We start from the raw sequence: 20,053 nt of genomic DNA on the forward strand, positions 1-20,053 counted from the left end.
GTATTATACTAACTGATTGCTTTGTGGATGTTAAGCTAACTTTGGATTCCTGGATAAATACCAGTTGATCACAGCATTTTGCAGAATTCTGTTTGCTAATGTGCTGTTATGGACTTCTTGTATCTATGTTCACGAGGGATATTGATAAATGGTTTTCTTTCCTTGTAATGCCTTATTGAGATCTCCAACTATAATTATTAAATTGTGTGTTTTGCTTTCAGTTGTGACAGTTTTGCTTTCATGTGGTTTAAGGCTTTGTTGTTAGATGCATATATATTTATAATTGTTATATATTCCTGATAAATGTCCCTCTTTCCCTTAGTAATATTTCTTGTCTTAATGTCCATTTGTCTGATATTAATACAGCTATTCTCTTATAGTTACTGTTTGCAAGGTATCTCTTTTTCTATCATTTTACTTCACATGTATTTGTGTCTTTGAATCTAAGGTGTAATCTTATAAAAAGCATGCTGTTAGATATGTTTAGATATTGTTTTTTATTTATCTGATGATCTCTGTCTTTTGATTGAATGCTTGAACTATTTACATGTAATATAACTAGTGATTTGGTTGTATTTACATTTGTCTTTTGATTTTTTTTATACGTCTCCTGTTTTTTGGTTCCTCTATTCCTTCCTGACTACATATTTCAGTGTATCATTTAAAAACTTCTGTTAACATTTTTTACATTTTTGGAGTCATTTTCTTAGTTGTTGTTGCTCTATGTTATATGCATCTGAACTTACCACAATCTTCAGATTAATACCCACCTAATTCCAATAAAATATAGAAAATTTGCTCCAAAATGACTCCATCCCATTTTCTACCATTTTTGCTATTATTTCATTTATATTGCATTTCTATTTGTATCTCCCCAAAAATATAGTTTTGTAATTGTGCATTTATATAATATTATGTCTCTCAGAGATGCTAACAAAAGAAATGAGAAAAAGACATATTTTTTGACTATTTGATATTAACCCACGTACTTACTATTTCTATTATTCTTCATTTCTTCCTATTGATACAAGTTATCTCCTGTTTTGGTTTCATTTTGGCCTAGAGGACTTACTTTAATATTTATAGAAAAGCAGGTTAGCTGGCAACTTTGGGTTTTAATTTTCTCCCCTGAAGACTTTTGTTGGCTCTTTTGTTGTTGATGTTTTGTTTTTCTTAAGTCAATCTCTTTAATACCTTGGCTGAGATATTTCTGGGAAATCTGTCTTACCCACAATGTGTGACTGCTGATATCTCTGTTCAGCTTTGTTGTGGCTGCTGTTGTTGTTGTCATTGTTTTAGTATTCTTGGGTTTTTTTTTCCTTTTTTCTTTTTCTTTTTATTTAAATTCAATCAGCCAACATATAGTACATCATTATTTTTTGAGGTAGCGTTCAATGATTCATTAGCTGTGTGTTCTTGCTTTTCATTTTAAGCCTGGCTTCCTATGCTTCATCCGTGTATAGCCTAGTGGTCTACAAATATTCGGACAGAGGATAAGCTCAAACACCTTGAACCAGTAAAACTCTTGTCTTTTGCCATAGGTCTGTGTGTGGGCAAGGGGATACATTCAAATCTCAGGATGCTGGTGTGTCTTTTGCTTGTATGTACAGTCTAATGGTTAGCTAGAAGAGTGTGGCTAGCTTAGACCTTTCCCCACTCCCACTGGGAATACACATAGTCTCAATCATGAGCACACCTGCCCTGACCATGACTAAGCCTTAGACTAGCTGCATCAAGGATGATCACTTTCACCTACAATTCTCCTCCACATCTAGTGAGCCACCTTCCCCTGCAGCATAGAAACTGTTGGTCTGCATGGTGTGCCCTGCTTTGTGAGGAACTCTGTGCATACAGAGTTGGGGAGACCATAGAAGCATCAGGTCAGAATGCCACAGATTCCCACTTTTCTTACCTGGGTATTATCTGCAACCACACTCTGCAGAGAAGACAGAAAGTTCATCAGTTTCTTAACCACAAATGCTTCTCAGATTGTTATATCCATTTGGTCAATTTCTCAATTGACCAAACAACCCAAATGGTTGTTCTGTCAATTTTGTCCACCTTTGTAGTTGCTTTTTGGGGAAAGAATGTGCCAGTCTCTTCACTTGGCCATGGCTGGAGGTCCTGCCTTACCTTACTTTTGTGAGTCTAATTTTCTTAGTCTGAAACATGGATATTCATGTTTTTGAAACTATTTTATGGGGTTATGGTGAGAATCATATAAGGCAGCACATGACAAGTGCTTGGCATAAAGGAAGGCCTTGATAACACAGTAACAGGGTCATTATTCACAGTTGGGTGATTTGTGCCCTGCACAAATGTATTGAGTGAGGGGACAAGTGGGGCTGAAATTCAGCTCATGTTTTCTTCTTTAGCTATAAGGACTATTACTTACTGCATCTCTCCAGAGGAAGCATCTTTTCCTAATGCTTTCACACAGAGAAGGCAATTTCTTTTTTCAAATTCACACAGAAATACCATATAGTCTAGCTGGTCCCCGAATATCGATTCCTGTTATCTTTCCTTCCCTCCATTCTAGACCTTCTAAGTGAAAGCCAAGTCCTTTATCTTGAGCTGGCCCAAATAAATAATAAATAATGCTCACACCAAAGTTCCATATCAAGCTCACGTCCTTTGCTAGTTTCTCCTCTATTTTCATGGTTTTTTTTTTCTTTCCCCTTTTCAGAGTAAATGGGCTCAATGACTTTACGCATGCATTTATGGAAGCATGAATTAAAAATAAGTGTGGACCACTGCTGCTGCTAGTGGAGATGTTAGAAAGAATACTGCCAGTTAGATTTCTTGCAGAAACTCAATTTCTAAATCTCTCTGAAAGACCTAGGGCTCCTTCAGGATCCTTCTTTCACTCAGGACACTGATTTCTTGTCTTGCCTTTGACTCCAGAGATAAAGAAGCCAATTCACTCAGGTTACTTTTCTAATATGTGGGGTTTTTATTTTATTTATTCCTCACAGAGCAGAGGACTTCAAGAATTTGTCTAACTTTCTTGTTTCTCTAGCAAGCAACATTTCTCAAATTTGCCCTTATATGTGTGTCATGTAAAAGGCCAACATGTCTGGATTTGTCTTTATTGGTAGGTGAAGCCTGCTTCCAGTCCCTGTGCCAGCCAAGTCTGCTGATCCTGCTTATTCTGCTTCCAGAGTTGTAGATGATGGGAAGGGTGCATTTAGCTTCTGAGAAAAAAGAGAGGATGAGAAAAGAGGAGGAATAGAAGACGCAGGGATAGGAGAGAGAGGGGAAAGCAAGAGACCAAAAAATAAGGAAGGAATGAAGCATTTGTGTGAGAGCCGGACAACTGTGAATGACCTCTGGGGGGTTGCCAAGTCAAAAGAATTGAGACTCTGACCTTCTGTGAAATCCTCATTTTGAAAGCATTAATTATTTTGATTGTTCTTTTAAAAAAATTCTCAATGTTCTTGATCCAACTTATAGTTAGACTTTAAATAGGGTATTAAGAGCTTGGACCTGGGAAGGAGACCAGCAACTGCACTGAGCACTCTCACACTCACCTCCCTGAGTACACAAGGCTACAGAATGGATAACTTTTGGGTGTAAGCCCATTATGTTAATAAATGAAGAAAAAAGAATTCTTGGGGGGTATATTATTCAATGAATGATACATTTTTGTTAGTTTCAGGGATAGAATTTAGTGACTCATCAGTTGCAGATAACACCCGGTGCGCATTATATCACCTGCCCTCCTTAATGCCCATCACCCAGTTCCCGACCCCCCATACACCTTCCCTCCAGCAACCCCCAGTTTTTTTCCTAGAATTAAGAGCAATGACTGACATCTCTTTTTTTTTTAATATTTGCTCACGTGTTTACTATTTTTGGTGTTCTTCATTTCATCCTTCAAGTATAATTTTTTAAATTAATTTTTAAAAATTTTCGGTGTTCCAGAATTCACTGTTTATGCATCACACCCAGTGCTCCATGCAATATGTGCCCTCCGTAATACCCACCACCAGGCTCACCCAACCTCCCACTCACCTCCCCTCCAAACCCTCAGTTTTTTTCTCAGAGTCCACAGTCTATCTTAATGACACTTGTATTTGTGTAGCTTAAGCAATATTGCAGATGAGGGTATTAAAAAAGAGCATCTTGTGCCATTGTTGCAGAAGTAAATTTAATGTCTATCTACTTTATGAGAAGACCAGCTCCATTTGAGGCACGCTCATTTTTGACCATTCTCATTTCACTTATAAGGAATACATCATCCCTTATTGCCAGCATAACACCTCTAATGCCCTTTCCATTGTTTCCAGTATGGAGAACACTGACCATATCAGAGAGAAGACAGTTGCCAAAGAGAATACAACCACAGGTCAGGGCACTCCCTAACAGAGACACCAGGGGCTGCCACATGTGTGCCACACGCCACAGTGTGCATGCCTGCAACCAGTTTCCTTAACAAAATAAACGCAGCATCAAGCATATTTCTAAACGATAACAGCTTCCATGAAAATCAGCCAGGAAAGACCTGGTACCCAGCAAGTATGCTTTGATTAAGCATGACTGGCAATTAGTACTAAGAATCCTGAAGCAAGAACGGGAGAGAATAAAAATAGATCATAATGCTTTAGCTGAAAACAATGTGGACTACTATTAGAGCTTTCCACCTTAAATATTCTTAATAATCCTTTAGTGGGAGAACTGGACACTGAAATCTGAACCCCCATGCATTCTGCAGAATCTGCTACAATTCTGTTTGCAAATGGTTACCATCACTGGAGAGGGCTCAGTAATTCGCAGCAAATCCATTTTCATGTCCCAAAAGTCCTGGGTTTAAAAATACACCTAGAGATGTACTTGGATACCTAGGATGAATAAGCCTCCTATCTTTTAGGGTCAAGATTCTTAAATTAAGATAGAGCAGAACCCTTTATTTCAGGCTTCATGACTGGGATAACCACTATTAGACTAGGCTATCTGTTACTAAGCCATTTTCCTGTTTACAGAGTGGTCTCTCATGCATTATTTCCATTGATTTTTATAACAAGTCAGGAAACAAGGCCACAGAGTTATAATGACCCCAGATCTCTCTTCAACTTCCATTGAACCAGTCTTTCTCCACCTTGAATAAAGATTATCTTTCCACTCTAAGTAGAATTTCACTGGAGTTATCCCCATTCAAGAGAATTTTATTTTATTCCTCTTTGCAAGGTCCTGGCTTTCCTTCAATTCTTTTGAAGCATAAATTCAGAGCGGTTCATGACTTTTCTGAAGCAGAGTCCATATTTCTTTAAGCTGTGTCTTATCTGAACCATTTGATATACAGAAATCAGTGAGGCTAAAGCGTCTACTAATAAAAGGTTCTTAATAAGAAGAAATAAGGAAGTCAGAAAGAGAGGTTCCCATAGTCTTAGAGATTATCTAGTCCTACCCACTCAATTTACCAGTTGAAAATGGAGGCCTGAGCTTCCACGTTAGCCAAGGGCAAACCCCCCACCACTCCTGACTCCCAGGACAGTGCTCCTTCCATTTCTAAATGGCAGCACTGGTTGCAGGACCCTAGTCCACCTTCTCACACTAATTGCATCACCATGTAGCCTGGACAGCAAGCTTTGTGCTGTGCTGTGCCTGCCTCGGGCAGCACTCCTCACTCTGGCCAGCTGCAAAGAAGACAGAGGAGAGAGTTGGCTTCCCGAGGCCCTTCTGAAGATGCTGCTGTTTACCAGACACCACAGCAGATGTAACCTGGTTGTGTCACAGAACTGACTGCATCTCCCCAGCATCACTGGCATGTGCTCAATGCCGCCAGCCGAATGTACCTCCAGACCTTTAATGACAGTGAGTCCCACATAGGAGTAGGCCCTGGGAGACGTGTTTTAGGAACAGTTTGGGACACTGGAAAGGACACGAGATCTGACGTTCAAAAACTGGAATTCAAGATCTGGCTCGGCCACACACCAGCTTTGTAGACTTGAGCAATTTACTTCATTTCTCTCAGCTTCCATCCGTGGGTCAAGAAATACTTAATGAATGTCTATTTTATATTGGGCCCAGGGCCAGGCTCTGGGGACATCACAGTGAATGAGAGCGACCTAGTTTCCTCTCTTCGGAGCTCACTCTTTAGCCTGAGTCTACCAACCTCCATATTGAGTCACGCTAACAGTACCCATCTCGCCGCGTTGTGAGCATCAAATGCGATCATGGATGCAAAAGCACTTTGCGGACTGTAGGTCCTGCCAGTTGCCTAGGGGACAGAGCCAAGGGCCGGTCCCAGAGCTGTCAGCAGATCACCGAGGGCCCTGTAGCCACCACTCCACTGCCTCCTCCAGCCACCGTACCCAGGAGCGCTGCAGACCCTGTCCTGGGAAACATCACAGCTTCCTTCCGTGGGTGAGCTAGCCATCCGCCAGCTCCCTCCATTCTGACAAACGAGCCTCTCTAGGCTCCTGCCTCGGTTTCCTTCAATCCTTCTTATCCACAGGAGCCGGACTTGTAGAACTTATCTCCCTTCTAGCTGCTACTTCCAACCATGGTTCCTGCTGCCATTTCTGTTCCACTTCCTGTGCACAGAGATGTCTGCTCTGTTCCCACTGGAGGGGGCCAATTTACAGGCAGCCCTCCTGGTGATAGCTCATGGCACAGCTTCTACGGTCTCTATAAGGAAGCATGTTTCTAAGGCGTGGTCAGTCCTCTGAGCCCTGTCCTTCCCAGAATCGTACCCCAAGACCAACACTTTTCCTCCAAACTTCGTTAAGACCAGCTATGGTAGTTTCTTATTGCTGCTGTAACAAATTACCAGAAATTTTTTTTTAAAGATTTTTTTTTTTTTTTATTTATTTGACAGAGAGAGAGAGATCACAAGCAGGCAGAGAGGCAGGCAGAGAGAGAGGAGGAAGCAGGCTCCCTGCGGAGCAGAGAGCCCGACGCAGGGCTCGATCCCAGGACCCTGAGATCATGACCTGAGCCGAAGGCAGCGGCTTAATCCACTGAGCCACCCAGGCGCCCTTACCAGAAATTTAGTGGCTTGAAATAACACCCATTTATTATCCTGCAGTTCTGGAGGTTAGAAGTCTAACATGGGTTGGTGAGCTGCCTTCCTTCGAAATGAGATTCAAGGGAAGATGATGCAGATTCTTGCCTTTCCAGTTTCTAGAAGCTCCTGCGTCCTCTCTCTTGTGCCCTCTTCCTCCACCTTCAGTGCCTGTACTCTGACTTCTTAAGTAGATTTATGCCCCCTTAGATGTGAGGCATCCCGCTGGCTTAGAGTTTAACCTGCAGTGCCCTGCACCCAGTCGGAGTTTGCCAATTGTGGGCTTCAGAAATGAAGAAATACCTGATTCAAAAAATTAATAAAACTGAAAAACAGATACACATTAGCACAGAGTGATCTTCAAATCTCTGTCTCTCTCTGCTTCCATCATCACATCTGCTCTGACTCTGGCCCTCTTGCCTCCCTTTCTCAAATATAAGGACCCCTGCGATTCCATTGGGCCCACACATATTATCCAGAATAATCTCATCTGCAAAGTCCCTTCTGCCCTCTAAGGTAACATATTCACAGGTTCTGGGAATTAGGTCTTCTTTGGGTGGTCACGATTTTATCTGTCACACTAGCCCTAAGTCCTGTGCTGGGAATACACCTCAGGATCACCAGCCTCAAGGAGCTAGCCTGACAGATTCATTTGTGCTAATGGATGGGGGCCTTTCTTTCTTCTCTCCATGGTGCCACACAAGTTTCTAGTCAATGTTCCCATCTTGATGCTCTGGTCCAAAGAATGACTTCAGCCACATTGCTGTATAGCTTCCGGAAGCCATAGCTAAATTTGGGGGGCTGGGTGTATCTCCTGTGGCTGGTGGGGTCAGCTGTGGCTCACAGATTTCTATCAGCTATGTGGCCATCATTTTCAGTGGGTATGTTTACCCTCAGTCTCTCAGTCTCGTATCAGAGCAAGAAGAGCCTTGGTGACAGTCCAGGCCAAGACCTTTACCTTCTAGATCAGAAACCCAAGGGCCTAGAGGTAAAGGGACATCCTTCATAGGAGAGCTGGGATGCAGAGCCCCTCTCCCTCCAACACCTGTCCTCTTTTCTTACTCCACATGTCTTGTGGGCAGGGCTATAAAGCTCAGGTAAGGAGGGGCAGAATCTTCACCAGACAACCATAATGTGTTCCTTCCCAGCGAAGGCTTCTTCTAGAAGGCAGAGGTAATACCGGGGGAGAGGCCCGTCCAGACGGAGAGGACTTCACAGATACCCCACAGCATCCTGGCTCCTGAAGGCAAGTCCCTCTGTGGCCCATGAGCTGCAGGCTTGGCACCAGAATCTCATTAAAATGAAGAAAACGACAAGTCACAGATTGTTGAAGGGTTTGCTCCAGGGTCAGGATTCAGGGCCCAGCAACCACATTGCTCAGGAGAGGAGGGACACATTTCTGCAAGCAGCACACAACAGTTTGTGTGGCCTCTCATGATGAGTTCCAGAAAAGGGGCAGGGATAAAAGGCGACCAATCCCCCTGGAGACCTCACTATGATGAGAAGTTGGCTCAAATGAAAGGCAGGACCATCCAGAACTCTTCTGCAAAAATTCAATGGAAATAGAGTGTGCCACTCCTGCTTACAATACTGCACGTGCTCGCTGGGTAGACTCTTGAACCTGATGCACAATTGGTTCCCGAGGTTACCCTTTCCCACCCCTCAAGGACAAGTCAAGCAGAATGAGTGTGGCGGGGGAGGGGTGTTCTGGATTTGTGGGCCAGTGTGAATGTGCACTACCCAGGCAGGCAGAAAAGCAACCTGCTTGTCTGTCTACTTGTCTATCCCACCATAGTCAGCAGGGCTGGCTTCTTTTGGTTGTTGTGGCAGAAAATAGCTAACATGCTCCCCTCCCCAAAAAAAATCTAAAATAATTCAATAGAACATAGCTTCAAATGAGAATTTTTGATCCCCATCTTAAAAAAAATAACATGTTTTGCTACAAAAGTTGGCTATTCATCCTTTCTGATGGAGGCATAATACTCCATTGTGTATATGGACCACATCTTCCTTATCCATTCATCCGTTGAAGGGCATCTTGGTTCTTTCCACAGTTTGGCGACCGTGGCCATTGCTGCAATAAACATTGGGGTACAGATGGCTCTTCTTTTCACTACATCTGTATCTTTGGGGTAAATACCCAGCAGTGCAATTGCAGGGTCATAGGGAAGCTCTATTCTTAATTTCTTCAGGAATCTCCACACTGTTCTCCAAAGTGGCTGCACTAACTTGCATTCCCACCAACAGTGTAAGAGGGTTCCCCTTTCTCCACATCCTCTCCAACACACGTTGTTTCCTGTCTTGCTAATTTTGGCCATTCTAACTGGTGTCAGGTGGTATCTCAATGTAGTTTTAATTTGAATATCCCTGATGGCTAGTGATGATGAACATTTTTTCATGTGTCTGATAGCCATTAGTATGTCTTCATTGGAGAAGTGTCTGTTCATATCTTCTGCCCATTTTTTGATATGATTATCTGTTTTGTGTGTGTTGAGTTTGAGGAGTTCTTTATAGATCCTGGATATCAACCTTTTGTCTGTACTGTCATTTGCAAATATCTTCTCCCATTCCGTGGGTTGCCTCTTTGTTTTGTTGTTTCCTTTGCTGTGCAGAAGCTTTTGAACTTTTGTAGCAACATGGACGGGACTGGAAGAAATTATGCTGAGCGAAATAAGTCAAGCAGAGAGAGTCAAGTATCATATGGTCTCACTTATTTGTGGAGCATAACAAATAACACGGTGGACATGGGGAGATGGAGAGGAGAGGGGTTGAGGGAAACTGGAAGGGGAGATGAACATTGAGAGACTATGGACTCTGAAAAACAACCAGAGGGTTTTGAAGGGGCAGGGGGACCGGGGGGAGGTTGAGGAACCAGGTGGTGGGTAATAGGGAGGGCACGTACTGCATGGAGCACTGGGTGTGGTGCAAAAACAATGAACACTGTTATGCTGAAAATAAACAAATAAAAAAAATAACATGCTTTATCTTATTATAAAAGCAATGCATGTTCATGCACTCAAGTTTGAAAAATACCAAAGCACACAGAGAAAGATACAAATCACTGATAATTCAGTCATCTAGAAATAACTTCTACCACTATGTTGGTATATATAGACTTTCCTCCTTATGTATATACCCTGTTTCCTCTTTTAAAAATAAGCTATATCACACAAATTGTTTAACCTGGTTTTAAAAATTCTAATAATGGGCCTTGAATACTTTCCCATTTTATTAAATACTGTTTTTACATAGCATTGATGGAGTGGCAGCATAATATTTAGGTGTACTGTATTTTATTGAACCAATTCCTTATTGTTTGAGTATTTGAGTGATTTCTAGTTTTTTTCACCAGCATAAACACCACCACCAAGAGAGCTTTATAGATAAGACAGTAGGAAACATTTGGTTGTGACCTTGTCCCTTAAGTCTGTCAGGTAGTCTCTAGAGAAAGGTATCTTCTGATTCTTGAGGGTTGAGTTTGTTTTGTTGATGGCACTCAACCCAGAAAGTGATTTCCTTCTCTAAACCATGTAGGATCTGAGGAAAGAGACTAAGTGGTCTTTGAAACGGAAGAGTCAGAGAGACCACAAGAGGTAGACCTGTCTAGCTTGAATATATTGTATATGTTGAACATATACCTAGTAGGGACACAAGCTCAGGAATATTTTACTAATGAGGCATACCATAAAGTTTAGAAATCGTTGCCTTAAAATGGTAACTTCATAGTAAACAGAGGAAGCAGCATAGATAGGAAGCCCTCCAGGACTGAAGCCCAAGAACAATTTGCATAAACATTCCCCGCTTAGATCACACCATTTGAATCAAATGAAAAGAAGAAAGGACTGCTCTGTTTCAGAGAATGTGTGTGTGTGTGCGTGCGTGTGTGTGCATGTGCACCTGTCATTCCAACTGTATTTTCCTTCTGCCCCAGTTTGCCTTTCTCTCCTGACCTCTCTCTCAGCATCGACACCCTAAAACCAGAGGTCTTTGCTAAAGGCTGCTTAAACAAAGTGAGGTGAGCCATTACTGACTCTCCCATGAACCAGATCACCTTAAAGGTGACCACTACACCCCTCGGGCAGGGAGCAGCTGACTTTGAGCACGCATTAGCTTACTTCAACTGTGTAGCAACGTGGGCCCGGGGACCAAAGGGTGCTTCTGGGACGTGCTGTCAGTGATGCTCCGGCCCCACGGCTCCTCCCAGCCTGATCTCACTGACAGCCAGTTCCGCCACCTCTGCCCCGTCCTCACCTATGGAGCTCGCTCCCTGGAAAGAGCTGTAAACCCACTCACATGTAGGGATCCACCACTGAAGGGGCTAATTTATAAGGTCCTACTTGGTCGGCCAATAAAGCCCAAGAGCAGAAATAGGCGGCTGGTGGTGAGTTGCACTGGGTGAGGGAGGAAGTGCTGGGCAGACGTTCACCACTCCAGCTGCTGTCAACACCACAAAGGGTTAAGGGCAGAGCAGGAGACTCATAGCCAGCTCAGCCCACCAGCTGTAGCCCCCTGTGATTGTGGGTGCAAAGGGTGATTGTCCTGAGAGAAACTGCCTATCAAGGTTGTGCCTGCAGCTCAAAATGTGGCCCCATTTCCAGGTTCTTAAACTCCCAGGTTGGAGTCAATTTGCAAAGTGTTCAGAGACCCTTTTAAGAACATTGCAAAACCCTGGAACAGGGAAAGGGATTAAAGGAAAGAAGAGAAATGCTGGTATTAATCCAGGCTCCTCTGATATCACCTAACCTGACTTCCCGAGGGTTGAAGAAGCCACAAGTACACAGGGAGAGATATGCAGGATCCACAGGTCAATCCATACACACGGGGAGAAAAATCAATGTGTAGTAGGTTGAATCATGTCCCCAAGAGACATGTCCAAGTCCTAATCCCTGGTGCTTGTGAAAGTGATCTTATTTGGAAACAAGGTCTTTACAAATGTAATTAAGGATCTTGAGATGAGATCACACTGCATTTAAAGTGGGCCCCAAATCCAGTCATATGTGTCCCTATAGGAGTCAGATCTGAGACTCGAGGAGGATGCAATGTGGAGCTGGAGGCAGGGAATGGACCGATGCATGTACGAGCAAAGGAGCACTAAGGTCCCAGCAGCCAGCAGAAGCTAGGCAACCAAGCTTGGCCCATATATTCCTGCAGAGTCTCCAGAAGGTACCAACCCTGACCACACCTTGATTTCAGACTGCTAGCTTCTGCAAGCAGGATAAATTTAATTTATGTTGTTTTAAGCCACCGAGTTTGTGTTTATTTGTTACAGCAGCTACAAGAAACTCATGTACAAGGGTACGACAGGAGCAGACCGAAAGGCTGAATGACCACACTCTGGGATTAAAGTACCCTTGTCATCTGTGGCTGTATCATTAGCTATTCCAGAACTCTAGGACAATGCTTCTCAGCCTTCTGAAAACTAAGCCATCTTTTTTATTTTGTCATACAGTGTTCCATTAATTTCGGGCATACAACATAGTGACTCAGCACTTCCACCAACCCGTGCCCATCACAGCACATGCCCTCCTTCATTACCATCACCTGTTTCGCCCATCATGCCCCCCCCACCTCCCCTCTAGTGACCATCAGTTTGTTTTCTGTAGTTAAGAGTCTGTTTCTTGGTTTGTTTCTCTCCGTTTTTTCTTAAAATTCCATGTATGAGCAAAATCGTTTGGCTAGAGAGTATAATGCTAAGCCAAGTAAGTCGGTCAGAGAAAGACAAAAACCAAACCAAAACAAAGACTGGAGAGTCAGTTCTCTTTGAGAGAGCTGAGCTGATGCAGGAAGGATGCCAGCCACTCCCAGGTGACTCTCCTCCGGTCCTTCCTGGGTATGCGTATCACTGAAGGGTTGTGGATGGGCTTGGGGTGTAGCTTCTAATCTGTTTTCCATTTGGAAGCTAGGCTTCATGCCGGAGACTAAGATCTTGTCTTGCTGGAAAAGAAAAACGTGACTACATTCCAAAAGACAGGAAGTAGTAGATGTCAGATATGCCCCTGGCACTTCTTAAAAAGTCACAGAATGCCTCAGCCTGATGATTTCCCCCAGATTTTATTAATTTATAATATTGCGTTCCATCAAGATCATAACTTTTTATTATCTTGCTGCTCAAATTGTATCTTCCTTATTATTCTCAGCTACAGGGGCTATAAATTAAAATCATTCAGAATTTATACTCTTACAGTTCATTATCTGTGATTGGTATTATCTCACTGCATTTTTCTGGTCTTTCTATATCCCCTGACAAGAAATATTGCAATGGAGTCTAAATACCATCCAACCAATAAATGTTGAGTTTTAAGAAATCTCTATTGACTACACTACCCTAAAGGGCACCCCATCACTCCTCCTCATCTCCACCACAGGCATCCCTTCTGCCAAAATGACAGAGAAAGTGAGACTCCGAAGAGCTGGCCATTAGGACTGAGATGTAGGTCCTTGCTTTGGCACTGTGCTAACCGGGGATGTCATTTTCTCTCCCTTCACCTTCACCTCGTTCCCTGATGGTCGAGAAACACTAAGATACACCATCTTCCTTCATTGGGAGCAGCTCTACTTTGGAGAACGGGTAGTGATATGATTAGTTGAAGAAAAAGCAATGAGTGGTCCAATACTAGAGGTTCTGAGCACCTGTCAGTGACATTCCAGAAGTGTCCCTGTAAAGGCTGAGAGGTTAGTTCCTTGTTTCTGAGACTGATATGAGTATAGGTCCTTCCATGAGACCCAGGGAAAATCAACACCAGTTTCAGACAGTGGTGAGAGTCTCTCGAGTTGTGTCTGAATGTGTTTGTTCACTAAAGTACTTGATGCAGTGGGCTGGGGTGTCTATGGTGGCTTCTGTCGTGGCTGTTCACATAATCGTTCTTAGTGATGTGACACGCAACCACGCTAGGGAGAGTGTTTTTCAGACAGCTGGAAGTTGGCAGTACTCACTAACACATGACTATTCCAATCCTGACTGGTTTAACTAATAAGAGAAAGTTTGTATTCAGTGCAGGTACTGGCCTTTGGGACCCGGCTTTATAAAAACATAGAGGCACGGATATTTTTCCACACTCAGGAACAATGAGAAGTGAGTGTTTATTTCTTAATTCCCTCCTGTTCCTCTTCTTTTTGTTTTTCTCCTAGCACTCGGGGTAACAAGCAGATGCCAGAGATCACAAGAAAATAGATCAAGGAGGAGAAACACATCAGAGAGCGGCAACGCACAATCTATTGGCGCTCTTCTAAAAATTGCTTAAAAATGTAAAAAGCACCAACTTTCAGATGTATAGAGTCTGACTCCTACAAAGTCTGAGAACAACTGCTACTTGTCCCTCTCTCCTGATCTCACTGAAACAGGCTCATAATTCATTAGTCATCAAATATAAAACCTACAAGGACCAGAAGGGCAGGGCCTGACCCGACAGCTTAGAGTGGCTGGGGAGAAGGGTCTGGAGCCAATCCTAGGGGTGGGTGAATGGGAGTGTCTGAAAGGGGGTCCCCATCAAGAGTATAACAAACCTAGCTCTACCTCAGAATCACCTGAGAAGCTTCTCCAAACATTAAGTGAGCAAAAAAAAGAAGGGAAAGAAGGAGTCTCAAGGAAATGAAAGCTTCTGAAGAAATATTGCATTGCATCTACAAGCTGGACAAAAATGACCGAGTCTGACAATATCAGGGACAGGTGAGGGTGTAAGTCCTGGGGAGGAATATGGACACCTCACTAGTAGGGGTATAACTTGGCGTCACCACTTGGGAAAACAGTTCGGCACCATCTATTGAAACGGAAGCTGCTGCACCCGAGACCCGGTGATTGCACTCCCCCACTCTGCTCTAGGGAAACTCTTGGGCATGCACATGCACCAAGAGGCCTGTGCAGAAACACTTACCGGAGTACTGCTGGTAATAGCAAAACCATAGAAACAATCCAAATGTCTAAGGACAGTAGAAGAGATAAAGTGTGGTATTTTCATGCAGTGATTGAAAACCAAAGGAACACAGCTAGGTGCATCAGAATGGACGAATCACAAAACAACAGCATTATTTCATTTATGTAATAGGTTACAGACCCAATCGAGACATTTGGGGCAGAAGTGGTAAGGCTGCAAGGAAAAGCAAATGAACGATGAACACAAAATAGGATAGTGGGTCACATCTGAGGCAAGGGAGAGATTCTGGGTCTGGGCGGGCGACAGAAGAGGCTATAAATGGACTGACCACGTTCAGGTTCTTACACTTGGTGTTCAGAGCACAAGTGTGAATTTCATTGTAACTGTCAATCCGTGCATACATGTTCTACTTTGCTGCACACGTTAGATTTTATAATAAAATTTAAAAATATACAGATTACCAGGTTCCACCTCAGATCCTTCAAATCGGAATCTTAGGCTGTGGAGTCTAGGCAGTACCCTGTGTAAGTTCTCCAGAAGATTCAGACGGACCACAGGGCTAAGAGCCATTCACCTCCACACACCGCCAGCCCCCACCAAGGCAATACACATCGGTATCCGGGTGAACACAGCTTAAAATATAAATCAAGGTCAAACAATTTCAAAAGAGTCATAAAAACAGAAAAAAAGGTGAGCCTGGGAGAGTGTGTAGAAAGGAAAAGAAGCCTGAGGGCATCAGCTATTTCTGTACCACCTCCAACCTCCCCTGGAACTTAATTGAGCTCTGTCCCTATTAGAGTCACAGTAGCATGAGCCTGAGATAACTGCCCCCCAGACCTGGGCCCAGGGTAGGCTCTCTTTGTAGCTTTTGCTGCAAAGACAGATACGCGATGTAGTAGAAAGTGTCCTCATCTAGCACTCAACACTGCAGACATCCAGACCCGGACCGGCATGGACAAGCTGTGTGATCTTTAGCAAGTCACTTCCCCTCTCTGAGCCCCTTGCCGTCTCATCTGGCCTGCCTCTCTCCCAACACTGGAATCCAATGAGACCATGTAGGCAGAAGGGCCTGGCAAACCAAAAGTACGATGCTGAATGTTCATTACATCCATCACCGTGCCAGGGGTTATATGAATCAGAAACGCAGGCTGTTGATTCTGGATAAGTAGAGTTTCCCGGGTCCAGGGAATGTGGAGTTCTAAGATTTGCCACGGGGAGGCCTGAAGGCAGAACTAGGGCTTGATGCCTCCATATCTATCTCTAAAAACTCAGCAAATACTTCACAAGTACCCACAATCCAGTAACTACCTTCTCTGGTCCCTAATAATTCAGAAAAGGATGCTCATCGATAGCTCAGGACTACTGAAAACACCTTGCAAAGCTACGACGCAGCCTGAATATTCATTTAATGGCTTAGAAACTAACATTTAACCCACTTATACCGTACCTTCCAAATTAGGCCAGATTTAGCAAGTAAAAAGGCTGGACCCTCAATTACATTTGAATTTTTAAATATAATTAGAAATTGGAATAACTTTTAAAGTGTAATAGGCCCCAACAATTGCATGAGATATACTTATACTAAGAAACCATTGATCATTCACCAGAAACTCAAATTCAACTGGGTGTCCTGTATTTTACGTGGCAACTCTATTCCCCACGGACAGATCAGCACTTTCTCCTACATCTGTGTGAAAGAGAGCTATAAAATCCTATTTCCTTCTCTTGGTAAAAGAGTAAAGGGTTGCCTTGATCCTTGCATCCTATGGAAGGCACAGGCACAGTGACTAACATAACATAATAAAATATATATAAATAAATAACACATAATAAAATGTATCATATTAAAACATGAAAAAAAAAAAGCAGGTTTCAAAGGGAACAGGTGAAAACAGAGCCAGGGAAGCCTCAAACCTGCCAACAGAAATGGACATTCCAGCCCCGTCCTGGCCTGGCCAGGACACTCCGGGGCAGCCTGTACCCTTACCTCGGGGCATCTCCTTGGAGTGCTCAGTCTCAGGCCCGTCCAACAGGTCCATCTGGGAGGCCTCCTCAGAGGGGACGCGGCGCCAGGACCAGCTCTGGTTGCCAAGGTCATGAAGGGGCGGGGAGTACTCCAGCTCGCAGGGAAAGTCGAAGCTGCACTCCAGACCTGCAAGGACAGCCAGCAGTCAGGGGTGGGGGCGAACTGTGTCCCCAGGGAGACCTTCCAGCCCCACCCCTCCATTCCAGGAAGGCGGCCTTCATCTCATCCACAGCCCCCGCTCTATCCCGTGGCAGCTGGTGGTCAGGTTCACAGCTGGCTTGGCTCTGTATGGCTAGAAAGGGGACCGAGAGAGAGAGAGAGAGAGAGAGAGAGAGAAAGAAGTTCCTTGTATAATTCAGGTTAAGGGAGGTATCTTCAGAGAAGGCAGGTGAAAACAGAGGTAACAGGTGGGACCTGGAGAAGCTCTGCATCCTCTAAGGTCGCCTGGTGACATGAGAGGGCTCGAGGCCACATGGCCAGATGCTGGCTTTGCAACCGGAGAGGTGTGCCTCTAAGTCTGGGCTGACTCCAGGCAAGAAAATCAGCCTGTGCAGCTTCCAACTTCCTCACCTGCACACTGCGGATGGTAACACCTACCTTGAGAGCCTGCTGTGCGAGCTAGGAGGATAATGTGCTGTCCCTATATGCGAGCCCGCCTACAGCGGACGCTCGGGAGAAATTCTGGCAGGTTCCACCCTACCTGAGAAGAAGGCCAAAGGGTATTCAGGCCTTACTCACAGCCCGGGCTGCCAACCAGCCATCTGCCCTTGCGCCCCCCCACCCCCACCCCGCACAAGAGGGCCAAGGCTAGGACACCCAAGCCGGGCTCATTCTCCCTCAGGAAGGGGGTGGGCAAGGTCCCCGGGTAAGGAGAGAGAGAGGGAGGACGCAGGATGACACCGTGCCCTGGGACTTTTTATGACCTTTGACTTGGGCTTCTTGTGTCCAAACCATTCCATGTTTGCCAAACTTTCGAGATCCGCTCACCTCCTCCTTCCCTTCCTCAGTGGGCATTACCCAACGTGGCTGAAGTGCTTTGTGCCCCGTAGGCACCCAAAGTGCTTTGAGGGTAAGGGAAATGTGTGCCAAAGTGCAAATTATTCATCAACATCAACCTTTTACTTCACGGCCTCGCCTCAGCCATGGGGTGGGAGGAAAGGGAGAAGGTGACAGGGAGGACAGACCCCGGACTAGCAGATGGGGACTCTGGTTGGTGTCCAGTCTCGGACAGTCTCTTCTCACACATGGCACTTGGTGTCCTCAGCTGCCAAACAGGGGTTTAGACCAGGTGACCGGCAAAATACATCTCCAGTTCTGCCATCAGGGCGCTGGTTTCCTTGAACAAGACACTGAACCTCTCTGGGCCTCAAGTTCCTCGATTACAAAATGAGACCCAGACTGGGAGTTTTCTAAAGCTCCTTCCTGATTTGACGTTTGAAAGGTTCCTAAGTCCTTGTTCTCAGAAGGGTTATAACGAATCTGAGAAGTCAGTCTATGGGGTGGTGCTAATGGGTGCTAGTTCCCAATTACCATTCTGCATTTTAACAGTTGCTTCCAGGGCCACTGCTGTCTTGACCTCCAAGATAAGCCTGCTATTGAGAATTTCCAACACAGAGGAGAAATGGGGTCAATTCTAGTGCATGCAGCTGGTCGTCACTGGGTGGTCCCTTAGGCACACACATAGGCAGCTAAGCCTTGCCCCAGAGTGGGAGTAAATGAATTTCCACTGACACGAGCCAAACTAAGTTTGGGGGCAGGGGTACATCCTTCAGTTACACTTCTATTAAGTATCCTTCTGCTTCTCAGCCTATAGAGATTTATGCACGAGCTGCTCTCCACAAGCCACCATCTTTCTTGTCCTAAGGTTAATACCACTCGCCCTTTCACAATGCAGACAATTCACCTTCACAATGGCAAGCTGAAATGGGCAGAGCCAGCCTTGTCTGACTTGACGTGCCACGTGCTGCCTACATATTTTATCAGCTTTGAAGACCTTCTACCTTCCTCTGGGGGCTGAGCTGTGGTTAGGTCCTGAGTTGGTGTCCACGAACGGCATGCTGCCTTACTCTTCAAGACTTACTTGCCAGCCAGTCACCAGGTTTTGACAGCAGAATGCAAGGAGAAAACTGACCCGACATTTTGTACTTTGTAGCACAACAGTGATCCTCGTAATGAAAAATATAGCTGCTAACCTTGGCGGCTCTTCTGAAGAGGGTCAGAAGAATCCATCTGTATTAGCTAATGATCAAGTCAAAAGAGGGGAGAGAAAGGGGTTGGCTGTCCCCAAGTCACACAGACAATTAGTGGTGACTTTCCCAAAGCTTTCTCGTCTGTGCCCCATCCTCTATCTTGATTTTTCTCCTCCAATTAAAGTCATCCTATCTCTATTTGGGACAGAGGTGTGGCATGAAAGGTCAGATACTGTCTGGGGCATATTAGAACAGACCGCAGAATCCCAGCATCAAGCATCATCCATCCTGGGATCTTTGACTCTGAACAGTTGGAGAACTGGCCGTGTTTGGACCAAACCCTGCCTAGTGACACAAGCTAGGCACATGCTCCAATTATCAAACTGGTTCATTTTTAAATTCTGGCTCCGAGGCAGCCTCCCATGAGCTGTCAAAGCCACACTCGTTGGCTTTAAATAGAAAGGGGGTTAACTTTACTGTTCATTGTGGGTCAGACTGAACTGGGCTTTCCTACATTCCAATTTAATTCCTCCTAAACTATCAAGACAGGTTTCTTTTTCCTTCACTAGCCCCACTGCCTTTCAGTCAAGAAGACCTAGGACTCACCATCTCTGAAAACACCGGGTTAAGGAACATGTGCCTGGGGCCTCTTCTGAGCTTGGAGACCTAAGATGATTCTTGTATCTTTCTCCTTAACCCTCCTCCGACCCAGTCCTTATAGGATAGGGATGGCCGAGTCTGTTTTCCAGACAGGACTTAGGGATCCAGGGTGTCAGTGAAGGATTCACCCTTAAACAGTGCAGTCCATATCCAAGGGAAGGAGCAGGGATTACATTCACTGATCCCGGCTCTCTGCCAGAGACTGCGAGGGGTTCTTATGTCACTACATTGAAGCCACAGGAAAACACTGAAAAGGAGATGATGTCCTCTCTCTACAGATGAGGAAATAGAGGCTCAGAAA

At 44.6% G+C, this 20,053-nt stretch overlaps 1 protein-coding gene across 1 annotated transcript in view; it reads right to left on the reverse strand.

Annotated features, from left to right (window-relative positions):
• The window catches only part of ALK (ALK receptor tyrosine kinase), a 680,782-nt gene that overhangs the window by 438,861 nt on the left and 221,868 nt on the right, over positions 1-20,053 (reverse strand). The window contains exon 3 of the mRNA XM_045978692.1: positions 16,865-17,029. Coding sequence (XP_045834648.1) covers positions 16,865-17,029 — 165 coding nt within the window. The remainder of the gene's footprint in view (positions 1-16,864; positions 17,030-20,053) is intronic.

Source organism: Meles meles, chromosome 15, assembly GCF_922984935.1.
Source record: "Meles meles chromosome 15, mMelMel3.1 paternal haplotype, whole genome shotgun sequence".
In the NCBI taxonomy this organism is placed as follows: Eukaryota; Metazoa; Chordata; class Mammalia; order Carnivora; family Mustelidae; genus Meles; species Meles meles.